This window comes from Oryzias latipes, chromosome 6 (assembly GCF_053564925.1).
Source record: "Oryzias latipes strain Hd-rR chromosome 6, Olatipes_Hd-rR_3.1".
In the NCBI taxonomy this organism is placed as follows: Eukaryota; Metazoa; Chordata; class Actinopteri; order Beloniformes; family Adrianichthyidae; genus Oryzias; species Oryzias latipes.
Genome location: NC_136242.1, coordinates 17361334 through 17384372, shown reverse-complemented (window position 1 = coordinate 17384372; position 23039 = coordinate 17361334). Strand labels below are relative to the sequence as shown.

Sequence of the window (23039 nt, the reverse complement as noted above, 5' to 3'; positions counted from 1 at the left end):
TTCTTAATGAAAATCAATACAAGATAATCTAAAAAAATTAACTAACAATTTGACTTGTATATTTGTTACTAATAACTTGTATAAAGTTTTGCAGTAGTGTGACAGAATGCGTTGCGTCCTGTCTCCCCATTGACATAAATGTTATCAGAAAATGAATCAAATTCATATCTACTTGGTATTCTTGCAATTTTGTTTCAAAGATATTGCAGTGTCCCAGAACAAATGACCATCTGTTGGAGAGCAGCATCTTAATGCAGCATATGTGATGTGGAAACATTCAATTTAGTACTTTCTAATGGTGGAGTTGTTGTCATGCAAAGCCAGCAGTTGACTAAGAGGGTTAACTCATTCGAGAAGCAGTAATGTTTGTTAATTATTTATCCCGGAATCAATACACTGGTTCTCATCGCGATTTATCCCTAGAAAATATGTAATGGTTATAATTCATCTGTCCAGAAGCAAACCGACATGTAAGAACAGGGCAGCCCCACCCAGCTCACCCAGACTGAACAGCTTGTTTGACAAAACTGACAGCATTTCCTCGTTCTGAAAAAAACGGTGGAGTCAGTGCAGAGTTTCTGCAGAGTTTCGCCTGTAATAGTCTGTCTTCTATCTCGCACCAGATTTCAAAATATTTTGAAAATATACAAATATTTTCCTCTCATTGCTTGTTAAATGTAACACATAGTTGATGCAAAGGAGCTTGACATTAATTGCGGTTATTTGATTGGATTATGCCACAATTGTTAAACTTTTGCTGACTGTCTAATGCCAGATGGCTCCAGCCAATGAGTCTGTGATCCCCCTGCACAAAACATGTCCTTTTCCTGTCTCTGTGTGCTTTCCCAACCATTTTCGGAGCCAACTTACCCCATAATGATGGTTGGAGATTAATTGGTGTCTGTTAACCTCACTGGCTGCCAAGAAGTAATTTGAGAAAAGGGCGTTTATATGACAGGGAAAATTGGACAGTTTAACCCTCCATCGTGGTTCATATAGTTTCCTCCTTCCTACAGCTGGTTACTGAACCCTCATTAAAGTCCACGGAGAATATCAAAGATCATCAGTCATTTGCCATTTCTTTATAGTAACCCCATTCTGCCTGATTTTTCAAAGTTTATGATCTTCTGTTTGTCAACTTTGTAAATTTTGTCATGTGTGATATTCTTTTTAATAAAGTTGTATATGCTAAAGGAAAATCAAACATAAAACCAGTGCCAAAAAGCATCATTCCATCCAAAGCTCAATGTATTGTAAATGTTTTGACAAAATGCAGATTGTAACTTAAAATAGCAAATGCTATAACATTAATGACAGCTTTAAGATCTTTTTAAAAGGGGCCTATGCTGATTTTTTAAGCTATATTCTTATTCCAATCCAAATATAGAGTTCACAGCAAACCAAAACAGATGTTTATTTTGAAAATCTACTGTTCTCAGTGAATCACTTGTATGTTTATGTTAACACAGATTTTAAAAAGCTGGAATCCTTTTACTTGAAGCTACATAACAGTTCATTACTTTCCCCACCATTGTCTTTGAGCATTGAGTCACATATACTCATTGGATGGATAATATGATGTCATCCACTTAATTCTGTACAGTGGAAGTGGGACAGAACAGTTTGCTCCGTCCAACTCAACAATATTCCAAAAATAGTACTTAATCAGGACAAATTAAGGTTTGAAGCAACAGGCGGGTCCCCCTTAGACCCCCTTTCGCGGTAAGGAAAAACTCCTAAAAAAATACGGACTCCGGAAAAAATGAAGAAACCTCAGGGATGCCCACATGAAGGAGGGATCCTCCCCCAGGACGCACAGGTGATGTACCAGAACTCTTAGAGAAGAACTAACTTATCTAACTCTACAACTACATATTTAAAGTCCAGCAGACGAGTTTCATCCAGACGGAGTTGGGGGACAGCCGGGGGCGCGAGTTGAGCCGGAGACAGGATCCACAGCCAGGTGTAGGAGCAGTAGTAGAGGCGAGCCAGAGACGAGGTAAACGGTCCGGTACAGGAGCACGGATGAGCCAACTGGAATCTGGAAGCACTGGGGAGTGGGAAAAGAGGGACAATACATGAGTCGCACCGCACCAAACAAAGGCATGGAGAACTAAATGATGGATAATAATCAATAATAGAGAAGACAAGGAGAGTAGAAGTAGATGAGAAAAGAGGACAGAACCCCAGTGCACCATAGTTATCCCAGCTTCAAACTTCTAGCAGCCTTCTAACAACGAATTATTATTGTGATTAAGTTTAATTTAAACACATAAACATTAAGTTAAATAATCTCAGAATACTAGCTAGTCTGACAATAAGCCTGTCCAAAGAGGAATGTTTTCAGTATAACTTTGAATTTAGAAACTGTGTCTGCCTCTCTTACATAAGCTGGGAGCTTATTCCATAAAACAGGGGCTTGGTGATAACTAAAGGCTCTACCTCCAACGGTACTTTTACTAATTCTAGGAACCACAGGCAGTCCTGCATTTTGGGAGCGAAGTGTTCTATTTGGATGGTAAGGGACTATGAGGTCTTTGATATAGGATGGGGCCATTCCATGTAAGACCTTATAGGTAACAGGAGGATTTTGAACTTGATTCTGGAATCAACTGGGAGCCAACTAAGTGAAACTAACACAGGAGTGATGGGATCTCTTCTGCTAACAATCTAGCTGCTGCGTTCTGAACAAGCTGGAGACTTCTTAAGGAACTCTTAGGACACGCTGCTAACAAAGAGTTCCAGTAATTCAGTCTCAACGTAACTAATGCATGGATGAGTTTTTCAGCATCCCTCTTAGAAAGTACATTTCTGATCTTTGCTATATTCCGCAGGTGAAAAAAGGCAGTTCTACACGCCTGAGATATGTGAGCCTTAAATAATAAATCCTGGTCAAATAAAACCCCAAGGTTTCTAACTGTGGAATTGGAGGCTATACTTATGCCATCCAGGGAGACAATCTGAGCATCTCTGAGATTTTTAGGACCTAGTATCATGACCTCAGTTTTTTCTGGGTTCAAGAGGAGGTAATTAATTGTCAATCAGGTCTTGATGTCTCTGATTCAGGCATTTAGTTTCTCTATATTGTCATTCTGGTCAGGTTTCATGGATAAATACAACTGCGTATCGTCGGCATAACAATGAAAATTAATGCTGTGTTTCCTGATACGGGTAGTATAAAAGCATAAATAGGATGGGTCCTAAAACTGAGCCCTGTGGTACTCCATAGTTAACTCGAGTGCAATGAGAGACTGTCCATTTACATTAACGAACTGATACTTATCGGATCAATAGGATTTAAACCACTGGAGGGCAGATCCTCTGATCCTGATGTCATGCTCTAACCTTTGGAGTAAAATACGGTGGTCGATAGTCTCAAAGGCTGGACTGAGGTCTAACAGGACCGAGATAGAAAGTAGTCCCTTTTCTGAGGCCAATAACAAGTCATTAGAGACTAACTAGGGCAGTTTCCATGCTGTGGTGAGGTCTAAACCCCGACTGAAAGTCTTCAAAGTGGCTATTGTCCTGTACGTGGCAGTGAAGCTGCCTAACTACAACTCTTTCTAGGATTTTAGAAATAAAGGGGAGGTTTGATATTGGTCTATAGTTGCCCAAGTTGCTAGGATCTAAACTGGGCTTTTTCAGAAAAGGTTTAAAGAGTGAGTGAGGTTTAAACAAGTGAGCTTGTTGGAAGTTCACTTGAAAGCGGGCTTGGAAAATCAGTCAATCAACATTTTGAACATTCAATGTGGGCCCAGAAGACACCACATACTGTTATTGAGGCATCTGATTGGTCAGTTTATAACCTGAAGGACTTGCAATACAGAAAAAAATGTATGAAAAAAAAAAGGATTAGCAAAAACATTAAAAATGTAGTAGAGCAAGAATGGTTATCCTGACAAGACTAATGACTGAGTAATAGGTCATAACAGCATTGGTCATTCAATCCAGTTCTCATATACAAATAATGGTGGAACCTCAACATTTTATACTTCCTATTTTTGCATCAAACTGGGAATAGAGGGTGGGGGCTTAGCCAACGCTAAGCATAGTTCCTTTGAACTCATATCAATATAGTTAACCAATAAGATGAGGCATCTCAGTTAGACTGGTTATTATTAGCAGTGATTCACAATCACATCAACGCTCTGGAAAAGTTTGGGGCTTTAATGCCCATTCCAACCCTTGATGCTGATCATCAAACAGAAAAGGCATCCTGTCCTAATTCTAGAGTTTTTGGTATGACTAGACTAAGAATTTAGAACCACAAATTCTTAATGTCAAGGCAAATACTTTAATGCTAGACCACTGATTCCGTGTGTAAGCTTTAGATCCCACAAAGAAAAAAAAGTGCTGCACGTTTAAAGGTAAATATCATTGAGACTTGACAGAATTAGAGAACATTACCTGAGTAAATTTCGCATAACTCCTCCTCACTCATGCTGTGCCCTTATTTTTGACAAGCCCAACTCACCACCTTCTGAGTTCCCTGAAAAAAAATGTATTGAAATCAGAATAAAAAGGTGTCACATGTAGACACTGAGCGTTTATGTTCACTGACAGCCTGTCAAAAGAATCCAAAATGAGCAGAACCAAAACTCACTTGTCTGCTGTTGCTATCAGTCAGTTTCCGCTCTCTGCTTCCTCCTGTTCTGTCATGAGGAGTCTCAAAGCATCATGCATGAATAAAAGGCACAGCGCACCTCCTAGGACAATTCATATAGCGCAGGACAATTAAATACAACAAATAATGTACCAAATCTTGCTTTTTTGTGAGAAATACCAAACAAATGAACATGTTAGCTTCACCTGGAAAGGTAAGAAATGCTAAATCCTGTCCTACTTGAAGGCCTTGATAAATGAGTCTTGAACAATTCAAATGGAATAGATTGAAATATCGAAACACAGCGAGAATGCACCATTGGGCTGCATGGTGTTCTGGTGAATAAATCGTGGTTTCTGCTTGGATTGGATTGTTCCCAAAACAAGAAGGGTTTATTTAGCAAAGCTGGTTGTGTGATGCAGTTTTTCAGATGATGCTTCATAAAAGCTGCTTTTTGACAAGCAACCGAATGAGGCAGGATCAGTATGTCAGAAAGTGATGAAAAAATAGGATTTTCCTCTGATAAGTGTTGAAAACACACTCATCTCGTGATTATGGAGCCCATTCTCCAGTCCTCTGTACTGTTGCAGTGGGCTGCATGTTCTTTTATTTGTATTTCTGGACCTTTAAAGATCAAACAGAGATGGAAACATAATTTTCTAGCTCGCCTCCACTAATGATCCACAATGCAGTCCAGAGAAGACTCTAAATGGCATCTCGTAATAACTCTAAAAGGATATTAAATGTGTGTAGTTCATATTATCAGTCTGTTTCTAAAAATTATCTGCCGTTGTTTAATGGGTTTAGGTAAGTCAAACTAGTTGTCCCTCTGTTCTTGCCTTATAATGATCCTAAATATTTTCAAATGGTTTCCTTTTTCCTTAATTTCTTTTAAATTGAAATGTTATGAAATGAAGCCATGTTGCGAACAAAACACAGTCAGGAAAAACCATGTCATTTCTCCATGAAAGAGATTTTTAACCACAATTCCAATTGTATAATTAGGCAAAAGTGCTAACCTCCAGAACCGCCTTCTGTTAGTTATCAAAGGGTAAATACTCAAAGTAAACAAACCTTTGAGACAGTTTAAAGGATCTCAATGTATTTAAATACCTTTACAGAGGATTTTTAGCAATTTCTAAGTGGAAGAAAAAAAAACATGACTTTATATTTGAATTATAACTGGGAAGCAGCTCTTTCAAACATGTGTCATATTTTCTAGATATCTTTCTCATTGAATACTTTTTTTTTTATAGATTGTGAGCTAAAGATGGTACAATTTTTTTGCTAATCCTACTTTTTTGTTCTGTAAGATCTTAAATGACTGAAAACCCACAAGTGTTTTTGTAGGTACAAAGCAAACTGCCAAATGGTGTAGTTCCCCAAAAAATCACTGGAGGATGGTTTCATAAGGAAGCCATTTGTCTGCCGTCAAAAACCTTTAAGCACAGTTGAGTGATTTATTTACATAGATGTAACCATGAAAAAAATATGAAAACTTGGGACACAGTCAACCTTTGCAGATCAGGGCTGATTATGCTGAAAATCTATTAATTCTTTGAGCAATGGATTAATGCATTGAAAGTAATTGCAAAGTAAAGACAAACAAGAAAAACTCAAAAACAATTGGAAAAAAAGTATTTTATTTTGACACTAAAACTGTTGTTAATGAATGTTTAAATGTGTCTGCAGTAAAGTAACTAAACCAATAATTGTTAACATAATCAATTGATTTGCAACATGTGTCAAAGCCAGAAGAGTCTTAAAAAACAGTTTTACTGATAAAGGAAAAGTGGGGAAATGAATACTTTCCAAGTCCAACTAAAAGAACACAGTATTTAACAGATGCCTGGTTCTCTGGTGTGAGTTACCACAGTAGCAGAAAAGATATGCCAAGCAAAGTTTTATGTTGCTCATCAGATAACTCACAGCTTAGCAGTTGGAGCAGAAGTATGCAAAACAAATCTTAGTGCAGCCAAGATAAAATATGCCTCTGCAGCTTCTAAAATGTCCCCCCTGCTTTCTCATATTCAAACAAATCTTAGCATCAAAGATGAGATTTCCAGAGGGTTACTCTCATTTATTACACCTAGTAGTATCTTGGTTTTTACCACCACAACCTAAAGTAACTGCCGTGTACCTGCAGGGAATTGGCCGTCGTCCAGGGAATTCAGCTGTCTTGCCTTGCTGTGTTGCTGTGCTACTGTGCACTGCATTCCCTGTGCTCTAAAAAAGGCCCAAATATGGCACATACCATAATCTAATTCTTCACACGACACAGTATAAAAAAATATTCGGTCCTCTTTAGCCCTGTCTATTATTCTTACAAAGATATGTCCTAGCAGTCTTATTTAACTTTTCATAATTGCCAAACAAACTTTGTTTCCTTTTAGAGGACAGGATATCATCACTGTCTGGCACGGGGGTGAATCCTGTGATCTTGTTCACCATGGCTCACTAAATAAACAAGGGAACCCATTACTTGCTTTTCACTGCTGTAATCATCTGTTAATTGGAAATCAAGTTGTGTACTTTGCTGCAAAATTAATTGCTTGGTACTTAGTTATAAATGCAATTATCAGAGTCCCTTTTGGCTCCAATTCTGTACAAGTTTGCGCTTCTGTCTCTGGACGCATGCAATATAGTGTCATGCAAAAAGTTTTGTCTTGACACTTCTACAACAGGGAAGTTAGACTTTTTTGTGTTTTCATTTTGTAAGGGTTTCTGTCTGTGTGTGTGTGTGTGTGTGGGTGTGTGCGTGTCTGTGTTTGAATGTTTTTATGCTCATTTAGTAAAATATCCGTTTTTATTTATGTTCTTCCTGTATTTTTTGTCTGTATTTCCTTGGGTTTGGTTATATACTATCACAGTGTTTTCACCCAGTTATGCCTTCCGGTATATAGTTCCTCTGCTCAGCTCTCTTCAGCTTTAGTTCTTTTGACTTTATATTCTGATCTAATATGTCTTTTATTTTAGTTTTCAGACCTTTCTGCCTTGTTTGAATCACATAATTTAATGCATAATTATATTATAATATGTGAGGTGTCATTACAGTTGTGTTTCATCATCAAAAACATACAGTAGTTGAAAAAGAATTCCTATTTTTTCACTATTAAAAATGATTCAGACATGTACTTTTCACCTTTTGATAGAGGAATAAAGAGAATGGGTAAGGAGATGTAATATAAGTTTGGAAAGATAAGAAACAAGTTTAGTGATGAGAAAAGTACTTTCTAATGTGATGTCAATATGGTGACTGTGTGTGTGGCTCTGCCTTCCACTCTACATGAAATTGCGTCAAAATTCCATTCAAAAAAAGGCTTCTGTCAGAGATCACTTCTGGTTCCATCCATGTTAGCGTAGTCTCAAACAGATTCTTTGCTCCTTTTTTGTTTTACCTTTTTGCTGAGCACAGCAGCTACAGTGAATGAGAGCCATCCAGCCAACAAAGCACTGATTAATTGTCGGCCCGCTGTGAGTGAGAGGAGGTTTACAGCTGGACAGTAAAGAGAGCAGCATGGGAAAAACTGTCCGTCGCAGGTGATAACAAGTCCAGCTGGACAGAAAAGATGAGATTGTGTTCGGCTTCAGCTGCGTGAGGTCTATTTGTTTATCTTGTGTGTGGTACAGTATGCTGATGTGGTAACTCAAAAAGTGAAAACGGGCTGCAGTTGTTTTTGTTTTCTTTATGGAGAAACTCCATGAAGCCAAAGCAAAATCCTGTGTTCCTGTTCTTGCTGGAGGAGGCCAGAAGTGTGACTATGCTGGAGATTATTGAAGAATCAATACTGACTCCTGATTGATTAGGAGAGCTGCCACAGGAAACTCTTTTCTTTTCTTGTAGCTTTGCCTGAGCACTGAGCTACAAAAAGCAGATGGCCATTGCCCAGTGGTGCTCAGCACAGTGGAAATGTTCAGTGGCCCAGACACAGCCTCTCTGCAGGACTCAGCTGTGTCCTGCAATCCTTCCAACAGATCGGCAAATTTAGATTGTGACGTAGACGCGTGGACGCTGCGGCACTGTCAAGCACAAGAATTAGGGATTGAAATTCTGCCATCTCTCCTACCTTTGCCTCAACTATTTTTATTTTTTTTTCATCACACTAAGTGCATGTAAACCCTCCTTTACAGCCGTGTGATGTGCAGTAAAGGCCTGAGTGTTGATGTACAGCCCTTGTGTTTACTGGACCTTAACCAGGGAGGAAATGAGCTCAGATTTCCCGGAGTCCTCCCACTCATCGATTCAGGACCAATTTGCTGTCCCAGCTTTTTCGTGGTTGCTGACACTTGTCATCTTGCCACATGGCTTACCTACATTCAGTCGTGACTCTTCTTCAGCTCATTGATGGAATATTCCACTACCAGGAAACTCAGCCATTAAGGGAAAAAGGCCCATTCGTCACCTTAAGGAACCCCACTACCTGAACAGAAATAATAAACCAGCAAGAAGGAACAGGTATTATAACTGAAGCATAAAGTTGGGCAGAGCAGGAGATGGGGGCTTGACTTCATTCCACAGACATAACAGAGGCAGAGGAGATTTGAAACGGTGTGAAATACTGGATATTTTTATCAGATTTGAATGGAACGACACAGAAATGGAGTGTTTGAAACGGATGCTGGAAAATAAATTAAGTATGTGAAGCTAAATTAAATTTCCTCTGAGTCTTTTATCTTTGTTAGGTTTTCCTTTGAAGCTATGCGATGAAACTTTGAGGGGGATTTCATATACGTCTCATGGAGAATGACTTACAGTCCCCGTTGTGTTTGCTTTGTAAGAACTGCTAACTACCACCCTAATAAGTTCTCTGAGGACAGATATATCTAGAACAATGTCGATTTTGCGCTCAGTAAACAAAAGATAATGGCTTTTATGATAATTCACTTTTTTCTACATTAGGATTAAAATCATTTTCGTCAAAACTAGACAGACCTTTTATTTCGACGCACCTTTTTGCAGGAAAGAAAAGTTTCTTCGTCTCCTTTGCAAAATGCTGTAAAAAGTCGGTGTTAGTTGACACATGAAAAAATGTATTTGAGCTTTTCTTGTTGTTGTTTTGTGTGGGAGACGCAGCTCTGTCTGCGGTAGGTGGTTGATCTGCATCCACAAGCTGTGAAGCCCACCAGAGAAAGTGTTGCTTAGTTGCAGTTGGACACAGTTTGATGGGGATGTTCTACAGAACAAGACTGTGGTGTGAGCAAGAATATTTCAGCAATTTTCAAAGTACTCAATTTAAAATAGAAATCCTAACAACAAGCACGTTAGGACCAGAATTAAAGTGATATTTTCTCTCCAAAGTGAGTTTGGCCGTCGGGCTGTTTTTTTTTTTTTTTTATCACATTTTGAATTGTTTCTCTGTTCAGAATAAAGGAAGAATGGTTTCTTGTGCCGCATATCATCTCTTAAATCTCTTTCACACCGGAATTTTTTGCCTGCTCAATAATTTTGTTCCTTGGATGGTCTGTTTTGTTTGGCAAAGTGTTCCAGTTCACCTGAACTCTGCCTAAATCTGGTCCACCTGGAAATAGGGGTTTTGACAGGCTTGCAAGTGAACCATGTTGTGGTTCCGCAGATCAAAGAGTTAAAGTAAAGGAAACAAATAAATAACAAAACAAAATAAACATAGGCTACAAAATATCTCATCAGAAAATGTGTTGTTGTGAGGATGGCTTTCAGAACAATACATTTTGTTCTTTTTTTTTGCCTTCCTGGTTAGTGTTTGTTTAAAAAATACTGCCCCCCAAACGAGAAGCTGACACATGAGGTTTGAGATGGATTAGTTCTTTTTTTAACCCTTTTAACACCAGAACTGTCGTTGGCGGTGAGGAAATAACACACGCTCTCTGAATTACCATAACTGTTTGATCGTTTGTGCAATTAAATAACATAACGGTAGAAGAGTTACAGTAATTCTAGGAGTGACAATAGTTACGCAAATCAGACCAAAAAAATGTATTAAACTTTGCAGCATTTCTTGATTGCTTGACTGGCCCAGTGACTAATGAAAGCACCTTAAAAACAAAGGGGTAAACAAAACTCTGCAACAGTATACCTGCTAAAGAAAAATTCAAACAATATTTACATCTGGCTGAGTATGGTTTTAATTGGTTTTTATTTGAATGTATTTGGATGTCAGATAAACCGAAAACTTCATTTCCCATTCTCCCAATTAGATTCTCCAACAGCTGATCAGCACAACAAAAGCATGACAAAGCACTCCGCTTTCAAACAAGAGAAGCAGCTGGGTGAAAGTTGTGATCACGCCCATCTAAGAGATGGGAAAATCTGCTCACTGCTGTGCAATGCCACTTTAAAAGACAGGTTTAGCCCTTGTGCTATCTTAGATGACCCCACCCTTACATTGACGTGTTCTCCCTACCATGACAAAGTTGGAAAAAGGTGGAAAGATTTCATGTAATCCATGGACACCAGTGAAGATCACAAATCATTGAAGAAAAAAGGTTCAGAGCACTGTCTAGTGGGTCTAGATGACCCAACTCCCAATGTTAAAGTGCCTAGGATAAGGGTTAAAAATGAAGTGAAGCCAGATCAATTTACCAAATGGCCACTAGTTGTGCAAACAAGGTATTGCCTTCACCTTAAAATAGCTCAAATTTACAAAAAAAGTTGTAGGTAAAAGTACTTTTCAAAACAACCTTATTAGAAATAAGTTCATTTTTTTAGCTTCCTTTTACTATTGTACATTTGACATCAAAATAGAGCTTGCATCCCTTAAACCAGTTTTATTGAGTACATGTTAACACTTGTACGGAGACGACACGACAAAAACAATTTGAAGTTGCATGAATGTAACCATGTTGACCATCCATTGTCCTTTAAAATAAAGATACATGTTAACAATTTAGATATATTTTCCCCTTCCATTCACTACTGGTGTAGGTCTATAAAGATTGCTCCTTGACAGGTGAGAACTGGAATGATTGTAGTTCTTTGAATTTTAGAAATTTGAAAGCAACAAAGAATTGTACTAAGTGTTCGTTTGGCTTTTTTTTCTTCATGTTTAGGCAGAGCATTTGACGAGCCCGATCACACATCAATGCATAACGACAACAAAGGAGTCACAAAAAAAGAATTTCAGCTGATGATGGAAGATACTGCTCATTCTCAAGATGCTTTGCTTAAGAAAGTCAACAATTCTTGTTTGGCATCCTCAGAAAATGAAATGTATCCATTCCTGATGGTTATCTTGGAATTCACAGCTCTTTGAGAACATAATGAAAGAAATAGTGTGAGCTCTCCAAAAGCAAAAAAAAAAAAAAAAAAACTCCTAAAAAAGCTTAGTCCTTGGTTGCTACAAAGAAAATGACAGACCATTAGGAACTGCAACTCTCAAAAGGAAAAAAACTTAGTTGTTTTTTTTTATTTACCAAGGGACAACCCTTACTTTAAAAAAATACCACAGAGTAGTTTTTTTGACAGAATTTCACATTAAAAGTATTTTCTCAAAAATCCCAATCAAGTGAACCAACACAAGAATCACCATTGAGGAAATGTTTTTAGCAGACCAAAGAATTCAGTTACTAAATGCAAGAGTTCAGGATTTCACAATGACTTCCTGTTTGCATGGTAAGCACAAATCAAGACATTCCTCAGAAAGAAACTAATATTAACAAAATAGCCGCTCATGCAAAGCAAATAAGGAAGTCACTGAAGCAGTCGTGACGTTCTGATCACGAGAATGGTTTCGTGACAGTTGCAGATTCAGCCTGACCTTGAATTATAAGAACTCTAGGCTGAAAATAGCCCAAAGTGGAGCAGATGTTCATGCATAAATATAACCGGATGACAAAGACAACAGCAGATGAAATGCTTCCACCTTCTTCCTTGAATCATTTGGAGGCCAGGTCACATCAAGAGGACAGAAAACTCAATGACGTTCAAATATACGTAATTTACTGACTCGTCAAGACTTGTGACCTACCGTATTTTCTGCACTGTAGGATTTTCCTGGGTATGATCGATTGTCTGTTTTCAAGTTTATGTGATATCAATCGGAATGAATCCATACATAAGGAACTCTGGATTATAAGAAACATTGTAGTTTCTTTGTTTTTTATTAAATATTTAACAGAGCCTTATAGTGCAAAAATACATACGGTACTTCTTTTTATTATCATTTTGAAAAAATACTTTTTTTTTTGTACAAGAAGTTTATTTTGGGGGCACAAAGCCTTGTCCCTAGCTGAAGAACAACAACTGTGTTTAAGTTAAAAGTTTCTCTCTCAAGGACTGCAGTCCTTAGGGAATGTTTTGTTCTTTAGGAGCTCTTACTGCTCTTTTAAGAGTTTTTGCAGGAACGAGGCCCTTCTCAGAGACACTAACATGATTCCTGCTGCCCTGAGAAGAGACTCATGACCTGTTCATCCCAGAGCTCTGCTTTCCCATCAGACACAGGATATGCACGTCACCAAGGGAGGACAGCACAGAGCTTATCTCAACTACTGCAAGCCGCATTCTATGCTGTGCAAGTGGCACATCAGAAAAGCTTCTGTCATATTTTCCTAAATTAACACCATACATCACCTCAGACATTTAAATGCAGCTTCGTTCTTACCCCTAGAGCAATATAATAATGTCTTTAAAACACCAATTTACAGCAGCACTCTGGCCTAAAGTAGTCCTCCATCAACCCAATCTATAATCTGCTACTTAGGCATAAATACACTGCAGGGAGAAGGTACAGACATGCACTCATGAAGATGAAACCAGGAGGTTCTGCACATCAGACACACTGAAGTCAGCACATCTGATGGGGGTTAATGAGCAGTGCATGCTGAGGAATCACACCCATGTCAGGTTATTTATGCATTCCTGCAAAGTGGAGCTAAGTTCCTGATCAATGCAAAGTAGGTTTTCATCTTAACTAAAATATGCTCCATTACTTAAATGACACAGCAGGGTATTTAGAGTAATGGTACCATCTGTGATCAACACAAATCCTGTATTCATGGAGGCATTAGTGTATTTTTATTAGTCTATAGAATCATAAAAGAAAGAATAACGTGCTGCTTTTATTAAGTTTATGTTCATTTAGGTCCATCTATACTAGTAACGCTATAATGTAATTAATATTTAAGTATATTTATGATAACTACGTTTTATTAGAGACTTCTTAGATGTAAAACTGAAAGACGCAGACCAATGAAAACTGTTTTTTTTGGTGTTTTTAACATGTTCTTGTGTCATTTTGCTGATGATGGAGGACATCTTCAGAGTTTTCCTTCATTCAAATCGTTAATCAGGAGCAGATGATAAAATGTTGTTTAAAAAAAAAACATATTTGTTACTTGGGGTTCATTCAGACTGGAAAAATTCTTTGTTCCGGATCAAGTCTGCTTCATTTGTTCCGGATCGAGTCCTGAACCTTGCATTTGGTCTGTATTCAGAGGGGCATCAAGCGGCCCATTCTGTTGCAAGCTTGTAAGCTTGTAAACAAAACCATGTGACTAAAGATCACCAGTCATTGGCCAGGAGCTATGAGGGCCGGACAAAACAACAAGCAAAAGATGGACGTGCTGCGCTTTACAAGGAACAACACTTTATACTTGTAACTTTGGTACGGCGGAAACTATGAGGTTCCATTTGTGCCAAAAATATCAAAATGTGTTTTTGCGTCTACTGTTATGTCTTTGGTCCATTGTCTATGTCTACTGATCGTGTTTTTGCGTCCACTGTCTATGCTTTGGGCTCATTGTCTATGTCTATTGAACGAGTTCATTTTACATTGGTTCATGTCTATGTATTACTAAGCAATATCTTCTGCATGTCCATGATTCTTTGATTATTACTTTGTATTAACTTTGTGATGTATATGCTTGCTTTATCCTTAAACCTTATCTTTGTCATTGTCCTTATCCCATGTCGTCTAACTACGGCGTCAGGAAGATCCTTAGCAACCGTTGCTAGTGTCGTTTGCTACGTCGTCTCACCATGTCGTCAGGAAGATCCTTAGCAACCGTTGCTAATGTCGTCTGCTACGTCGTTTCACGTGTCGTCAGGAAGATCCTTAGCAACCGTTGCTAGTGTCGTTTGCTGCGTTCTTTCACCATGTCGTGTCCTTAGATCTTGCTGTATGTCAAATTTTGCAAAGGTCGTCAGAGAAGTCTTTTGTACGGTCGATAAATTGTTTCCCGTATTATCACGGAACAAAACACTTTAAAAAAAAAAAAAACCTTTATTGACAATCCTGCAAACGCGCACTGCCAGAAAGGGGGGGGGGGGGGGGGTGCAGCGTACAACGGTTTCACGTTCCCGTTTAAAGTTATTTAGAGTATGGCTTTAATTTAATCTTGTGATGAAACTGTTATTTCAAATTATTTTGAAAAATGACTGATCTTTATAAAATATGTTGTTACAAATCTGATGGATAAACGAGGATCAGACGGGCTAATAAGAGCCTTATGTGGTCCCGAGTGCGCCATCTCATGGTCACATAAATAGATTAAAAAGAAAAGCTCAAAAACCAGTCAGTTTTCGACTGTTATATTCATAATTAGTGACTCGACCCACAAAAATTTGAGAAGGTAACTCATCAAAGATATTTTAAAGGCCTCCTTGCAAGGCCCCCGTAAATCGTTCAGCGGCAAAAAAATAAATATTGCCATGGACTAATGACTTGAGGGTTTATTTCTGAACAAATACATTAAATCAACACCAATGTGTTTGTAATTTTATTATTAATAAATCAACCACGTTTTTCATGATCAGAACACAGCACATTCATAAATAGTCTTCGTAAAATGTTCATATTTATTATGTGTCATTCTCCGCGTTAAATAGAAGTAGTTCGCCTCCAGATCAGGTGGTGGCGGTAATGCGCCACTTTGTTTTCGTTTCAAGCGTTGTATGCATGCCCCCCCCCCCCCCCCCCCCCTTTCTGGCAATACGCGTTTGAGGGAATATCAAAATAAAGTTCAACTTAAAAACGTGTTGTCATGGTTAACCCTGACGTCTGCTTTGATAAACATTTCTTTTTCGTTCCGTGGTAGTACAGGAAAAAATTTACCGGCCTTACAAAGGACTTTTCTGACGACTTTGGCAAAATTTGAAAAACGAGAACATTTAACGACAAAACACGGGGAAACGTCGTAGCTAACGACAGTAGCAAACACCGTAGCTAACGACAGTAGCTAACGACAATAGCTATCGACAGTAGCTAACGACAGTAGCTATCGACAGTAGCTATCGACAGTAGCAACGGTTGCTAAGTCCTGACGACAAAGTGAGACGACCAAAGACATAGACAGTGGACACAAAAACAGATTTTTGGCACAAATGGAACCTCATAGGAAACATGTTGCAATGCGTTTAGTGGCAAGGAGACGTGCCGTGTGTGCTTTAAGTCAGAGGATGCTATCAACTGCACTGATGAGAAGAAGTCGGGTATGAAGATACGCTGCTAAGTTTTTATGACACATAGATTGTTGGGAAAACGGTGAGCGTGTTAAAAGTGTTTTCAGCAGCTTTAAAATAAACGTTCCAACAAGTAAACAGTTTTCTTTTTTCTCTTTGATAACATCCCAATGGTTGCTTTATATTTGTCTGTGGCCCATGTGATGCTTCATTCCTACTACGTTTACGTCGGCTATGGTGGCCATTTTGGTTCAGCTGTTCCGCTCAGAGGACGAATTTTATTCAGACTTAGGAATCTCAGAGCGACCTAAAGCTCAGTCCGATTGGAGACGAACCGAGACCACCTCCAAAGATTGGTCCGAGAGTGGTTCCTGGTCCCAGACCAAGGTTTGCTTGGGTGTATTCAGACTGAAAATTTGTTGCGTTTGTTTGTTTTAAGCAAACCAAATGTGTCCAGTCTGAAAACACCCATAGAAAATACACTGGGCAGGCCACAAGCTCCCTGCTCTGATCAATTATGATGACTAGATCCACATACGTCTTCATTTACCTCGTCTTAGCTGGCAACTGGCTCAAAACTGTACAGCTGGATAGCTCAGATATTGCTCGCCATTTTTGTTGCACAGGTAATGTTAAATTGGGGGTGTAAGTTAGCAAAAGAGCGTGTCAACAGCTCTCAGTAACAGGGAGGGGAAGGGCGTTGGGTGTCAAGCATCGACGGTCCTACTAACAAGTCAGAGGCGAACTACTGCTGCTCTGCAGTAACTATGTCCTAGAAAACAATACAGGTGTTTTGATTTTGGCTAAAAACTGCCCAATCATAATTAAAATACCACTGGGAAGACTTTCAAATAGCTCCAAAGATGATCGGAGTGGAACTTTTAAGTTGTTGCGTATTTTCCCCTAGTTCTGCTGTTTCCAGACCACATTCTGCAAAACCACAGGAAGAATCACAGTCAGCCTTTTCAGTTCTCACAGAATAAGTGTAATTCATGTGTGCAGATTTTTTTTTCTTACATAGAAGGGGGAAAAAAGACTCTTGGCTTGGGAGAAAGAAACTTTTCACTACTGCAGAAAATTCATTTACAAGAAGTTCTCATTACAAAAACTTAGAGTTAGTTTGTTTAGTTTAAATTACATTCATCATTCATGTAAATATCATAGGATTTGGAGGGGAAAACAAACTAGACGGCACCCAAGCATGCAATAATCATTAGTGAGTGATATCATCCCTGTGGTGAACAGAGACCTGTTTGTGGGCTGAGTTTGTGTCAGCCTGTGACTAACATTTGATTGAAGGTTTGGGTTAGACACTTAATGATTCAGAGATGAACCATAACTCCCTTGGGGAGCTTTTTTCCATAACATTTTGAAGTCTTCAGACCTTATTCTATAGTTCCAGTGAATTGGAAGCTATATGATATGCCTACATTTGTCTCTTGACCTGATTTACGTGGATGGGCTTAAAATAATATAGCAGTTTGTGGTTAAAATTCAGCCTACATTTCCACCTTTACAGTTTTAGTGAAAGTATAATAAATCCCCTGACAGATTATTATTGATTAGTTCTTGAAAACATGCTGCTGATGCCGAGAGATGGCTCCAACCGCGAAAACTTGTGATCTTAATCAATGTGAGCTCCGCACAGATGGTGGGCAATGCTCCTTATCAATAGACACAAGACTACTCCTGTCCTGGCACCAGAACAAAAGCCTCAAACAGCTGCTTGGTGAAGACGCAAGCCCCAGGGCAGGAGACTGACACTGAAAACCATTGCTTTGCTGAGCATGGAGTAATTATGTAAGAAGGTATTACACAATGTCAACCACACAAACCAGCCTGAGTAAACAGACCTTCTCTTACATTTATGAAGCCAAACCTGAGTCTCCTTTAGGATAAATGTTTGTGTGGATCTAAGTTCACACCGCCCTTGGCAATGCGGGTTCAACCAGCCACTTCCCTCAAAAAGTTTATGTAAAGTTTATTATGTAAATATCCGTTTCCGGCTTCCACATTCAAAACTCTTGCGTTCACGCATAGCTGTGCAAGTTTCTACAACCGTTTTCTAGCTCTACATACAACATGCAGCCATTGAACGCGCGTTGAAAGTTAAACTAGATCAACCTCTGACCAATCAGAGACCGGGATTTGGTAGTGACGTGTGGATTGCGTCCCTCCTAGTTCACAGAAGTGCCAACTGTTTGAAAACTGATCATGAAGAAAAACATTTATAACTGTGGTTTGTGCCCGGCCACAATGATATGACATCAAGTCTTTCATATATCGGGATAGAGCTATGAATGAAATGGCCTGGAGCAAGATTCAAGAGATCTGCACCACTTTAACATTACGCACCAAGGCTCCTCCAACTGTAGGCGTTTAACATGTGCTAGTGAACAGTGGCAAAAGAAGAAGAAGCTCATCCCTGCTTGTCAAGTGTGAACACTGTTGGCTAAACACGTGCATCACTTGTGTGTCTGTAGCTTAACCCAAACTAAAATTGGGCTTATGAGTGGCTTTTTTTGTGCTGTTTCTCAGCTGTTTTGTTGAAATACATTTTCTTTTAAGGCCCTCACTTCGGCTTAATGGTTTTAGGTTGTTTGAGTGCAGAAGATAAGCAACGCTCAACGCAGCATCCTTCACCCTGGCAACTGTAGGCTGCAGTTAAGTAATGTCTGCTGCTACCAGACGAAGAGCTGTGGACCCTCAGTGTGTTCAGCTATGTCAATACTGTCAGGCTTTAAATCGAGAATGCCGAGCACTCCTCAGCGTTGACTGGGGCAGCTGTAAAATTCCACCCCATGACCTGTAAAATATGCTATTTTCTGGAACTTTTGAAGCAATGCCCTTAATGTTAAGCATGAGGCTGGTCTGTCATTTTTAAAAAAATCCAACAGAAAGAGAGACTTCTTGTGCAGAAGGTTTCACTTTTCAGTTCCGAGTGGAAACAAAGTAGGACCTCTGAGCGAATTTTTGGCTGAGAACCATGGAAGTAAACACCCAAGACTCCCATGCGCAAACTCCCCACCAAATCCCACGGGTATACAAGCACACAGGTAGGTTTTAGAGAAGAAAACCAGTCAATTCCAGCTGAATGGATTTCATTCAGATTTCTAGAGAGAGAGTAATGTGATAAAAAAACAACTGAGCAGTTAAAGGATTTTTTAAGGTCATCTATTAAAAAAAATCTACTTCTTGGCTCCTCCCTATTTGATTACTTTGGAGGATTACGCTCAGAACGTTCCTGAGTAGAGAATTTTATTTTGATGTGATTGGGGGGAAAAAAGCAGCTTCTTAGTATGTCGTTTTTGCTCCAGGTAAGTAGAAAACAAATAGGCTCTTATTTGATGCTCATTCAGGTCAGGCGCCGGTGCCTAACGCCTTCCACTTCCTTCACATTTGCTCACCAAACAGATGACCCGGCAACTGGAAGATATGCCTGCTTCCCAGTGTTGCCGAAAGCTCGCCTGAAGCCAAACAATGGAGGAGGGTTTAACAACACACTGGGCACAGTGGTGTTCAGTAACTTGCTTTTGTAATGCTGTGAAAGGCTGATGCTGCAGTTTCAGTGGGCCACAACAGCAGGTGGAGACTCAGAAAACCTGAATGCAGAGTTAGAAAGCAGTGATTTGCTGGGGAACTCTTTGTCCTCAGGTTGAACGTTCAACCAACACGAAAGCTAACTGTGTAGCATTTTGTCATTACAAATGACTGCTATGTTCATTTTCTGATCACTAAAATGGAAAAGAGCACAAGATGTGCTTTTAAGGCACCACCATCCACCATCTACACCTACTTTATCCTATACAAAGTTAAATTGACTGGTGAACCCTATCGCAGTTTTCAAAGACCAGTACAGACAAAGTACCACATAATCACAGGGGTGATTTAAAATGACCAGCCAACCTTTGAACTGTGTTTTTGGGCTTTGAGTGCCCGGAGGGAACCTTTACACGCACCAAGAGACCATGCATCCTTACAGAAGGGGATGCAGTAAGTGATGCAAACCAAGACCTCCTTGCTGCGAGACAATGGTCCAACCACCACACCACTGTGTAGCCCCCACTTCCTGCAATTATATGATCAAACCTTTGTCTCCAGAGAGAACTGAAAGAACTGTCTCTGGCCCCATGTGTTTAGATCTCCTTTGGAGATTCTTTTTTTTAATGTTTAAAGTGAAAAAGGGCTTTTGGAGCCCAGCAGATCAATAATACCCTGGGGGCCTTCTTGCAGAATAATCCATTTCTTGTTTCTATATTTCTTTGTTATGAACTGAGGTGTTTCGTTACATGTTTTCTGTTACATTTTGTTCAGTAACTTTTGGTGTACAAAAATGTACTCCTAAGAGATTACAGCATTTTTTTATATTCTTATCATTATTCTGTGATTTTTTTTTTTTATTGAAGTTTAATTATTTTTTAAACATACTTGACTTAAGCAGCATCTCTTACATTTTGTGGTTATAACATTTGTACTATTTACTCTGAGGATCCAGGACAACACAGTGCTTGTAAAGAAGTGACAGCATGTGTATGTGGAGGGGTGGGGGCTAAAACAACATAAAAAGAAGGATCATAAATACCTTGAAGTCAGAAGGGACTTTACATTATATCTCCAATTATAATATAAGGATAATACGTTATTTCTGACATATAATTTCAACAGAAAGTTGGAAACAAGAAAGAAAAAAAATAAAGACATAAAAACGGAGTAAATTCTAGTCCCCATGTACACCCAGTCCATTCACTTTAATAGTCCTGTTCTCTCTCTAATGACAACACATTTAGTGTCAGACACCGATATACACATATATCTCAACATATAGATAAATATAAACATACAAAAAGTAATATTGGAAACATCCAACACACATTTGGCATGTATGAACGCACGTTTGGTTACATTTAAATCTTATTCCCTAACACACCCAAGTGCATCCCCACACGATCTATATTCATAATTATTTATTGATACATCACACTGTATTTATATTTACATATGTATATATCTGTCAATATTCACATTTCTACAGTCCAAAAGAGGAAAACATATGTTTAGGGATCAGATGCCAGTTTTTTTAAATCTGTTTTTTTGTATCCGTCAAAACTTGAAAACTTAAAAATGTGGCATAGTAGCAAAAAATAAAAAAGAAACAAAACTTACGTGTATGTCTTTTTCTCCAACACATCAGTTGAAGTCCCACTCCAATCATCTTCTGATCTTTCTTTTAACGTGCTCCCAGTGGTCTTTTATGCTGTTTTAAGGCAAAAAAATAAAATAAAAACTATGTTGTTTTCTAGGACATATAGTGTATGCAGGGCAAAAGGAGTTCATTAGAAATTCCCCTGAGTTGTGGCAGGACTGTTGGCGGAAGTAAGCCTGCCCACATTTCCCATGATCCCTTTGTTTACACACTCTCTCCCGCTAACTTACACCCCCTCTTATCTTAATCTATCATTACAGGTGAAACAAAAAAGGCGAGCAACGTTGGAGCTATCCAGCCGTACAGTTTTGAGCCAGATGACTGCTCAGACGAGGAAAACAAAGACATATATAGATCTATTTGTTTATCAATAGAGGCATCAGAATGGAGCAGAGCACGGAGCCTGTTGCTTGTAGCTCCTATGTCACAACTACAAGCTTTATCCAACTGCATTTTAATCTGCCCCTGATTCACAACGATTTGAATAAAGAAATACTACAAAATCCATTTTTAATCCTCGCTCATCAGAAAAATGTTGCAAGAACATGTTTTAAAACACATTTTTTAAAGCCCTACTGTTGCTAAAATAACTGTAAGTAGATTTTCTTTTACAATAAATCCAAACAATTTATTGAAATATCTTTTACTTTATTTGGTAGATTAAAAAAAATCGACAATAAATCTAAATCGTTTGTCATATTTACTTTCCTCACCTATTTTGAGTAAATATTTGGATGACTGTATTTCTTAACTTTTTTTCCTTACGTAAGTACTTTGTTTGGATGCTTTACCTGGTCAACTACTGCAATGGAAAACTGCGTGGAATTGGTGGCAGAAAAAGCAACTTTTGAGGTCGCCATAGGTGTTTCTACCTGCCTGACTGTCGTACACTAGGGGCTGCTCCTGCCCTCCTCCCAGACACCCGCCGTTGCCAAGGTTTCCGTGTACGCGCTGTCGGCGCGAGCGGAGCGACGCGGTTGTCATACATTAGTGCCAGACATGGCGGCGGAGCTGCAGCCCGAGTGGATTTCTGCTCTCCCGTCTTCCTGGAGTTATGGGGTTACTCGGGACGGACGCGTCTTTTTCCTCAAGTAAATATATCTGTCCTGGGAGGGGGTGGGCAAGACGACGAGCAAAGTGGCCGCTTTAGTTTTTCGTGTCTCAGTCTCACGCGGCTTTTTTTCCCCCTCTCTCAACAGCGAAGAGGCGAAGAGTACAACCTGGCTGCATCCCGAGAGCGGCGAGGCGGTCGTCACCGGGCACCGGAAAACTCCAGGTACTCACGTCCGCGCGCCGTTCTCCCAACTTTTTCTGCGCAAACGCACGTCTTTCCCGCGCCGGGAGGGCTGGAAACGCGTGTTGTGAAAAGTGAGCCCCCCTCACGGCCGGCTCTTTGAAGTTGACGCAGTGTATCACAAGTCAGGAGGAGTTCCTTCCATTTCAAGCCACTGTGCCCATGAGCACAACGTTAGGCGGGGGGTTTGAACCCACGACTAACCGACAGCTTCCGCCCACTTCCACCACAACAATAATTATTATTTACTCCACAGAGGTGTCGTTCTCCTGCATCTTTTGCTGCCTTGTCATTGAGTTCCTGCGTGACAGACAGACTGCCTGAGTGGGCTGATAAGCTGCCATATAGGAGATGAACTAATTGTGCTTCTGCATCCCTGCAAAGAGCTCCACAAATCTTTAAAAAACAAGGTACTTCATTCTAAAATTAGCTCCCCAGCCGTGAATGAAGCTGGCATCATGCAGCTTTACCATGCATATGGCTGCAGTCTGCTGCAGGAGTTCATGCTGCAAGCATCAGATCCTATGGTTGATTCATTTTTTTTAGTAGAGCTGCAGCTAGTTAA

The 23039-nt window shown here is 39.4% G+C and overlaps 1 protein-coding gene and 1 long non-coding RNA gene across 25 annotated transcripts in view; one reads left to right on the top strand and one right to left on the bottom strand.

The window, feature by feature from the left end:
- The window catches only part of plekha5 (pleckstrin homology domain containing, family A member 5), a 125197-nt gene that overhangs the window by 3122 nt on the left and 99036 nt on the right, over nucleotides 1-23039 (top strand). For 5 of the 17 annotated variants that reach the window (XM_078949318.1, XM_078949314.1, XM_078949316.1 and 2 more), the window contains exons 1-2: nucleotides 22078-22271; nucleotides 22380-22456. In XM_078949318.1, the coding sequence (XP_078805444.1) occupies nucleotides 22180-22271; nucleotides 22380-22456 (169 nt within the window). In that variant the 5' untranslated portion in view covers nucleotides 22078-22179. Of the gene's footprint in view, nucleotides 1-22075; nucleotides 22272-22379; nucleotides 22457-23039 lie in introns of those variants that run through there. The other 12 variants (XM_078949311.1, XM_078949312.1, XM_078949310.1 and 9 more) reach the window with 6 other exon arrangements.
- Nucleotides 1912-22604, bottom strand: LOC105354204 (uncharacterized). 8 transcript variants are annotated; one of them, XR_013656607.1, is made up of 6 exons: nucleotides 22465-22604; nucleotides 21141-21231; nucleotides 8915-9024; nucleotides 4604-4706; nucleotides 4408-4489; nucleotides 1912-2050 (listed from the first exon to the last, which is right to left on the bottom strand). It is a non-coding gene; the product is annotated as an uncharacterized LOC105354204 (long non-coding RNA). The 8 variants fall into 8 exon arrangements; XR_013656603.1 differs by having other exon boundaries at nucleotides 22401-22537; XR_013656605.1 differs by lacking the exon at nucleotides 22465-22604 and adding an exon at nucleotides 22053-22189.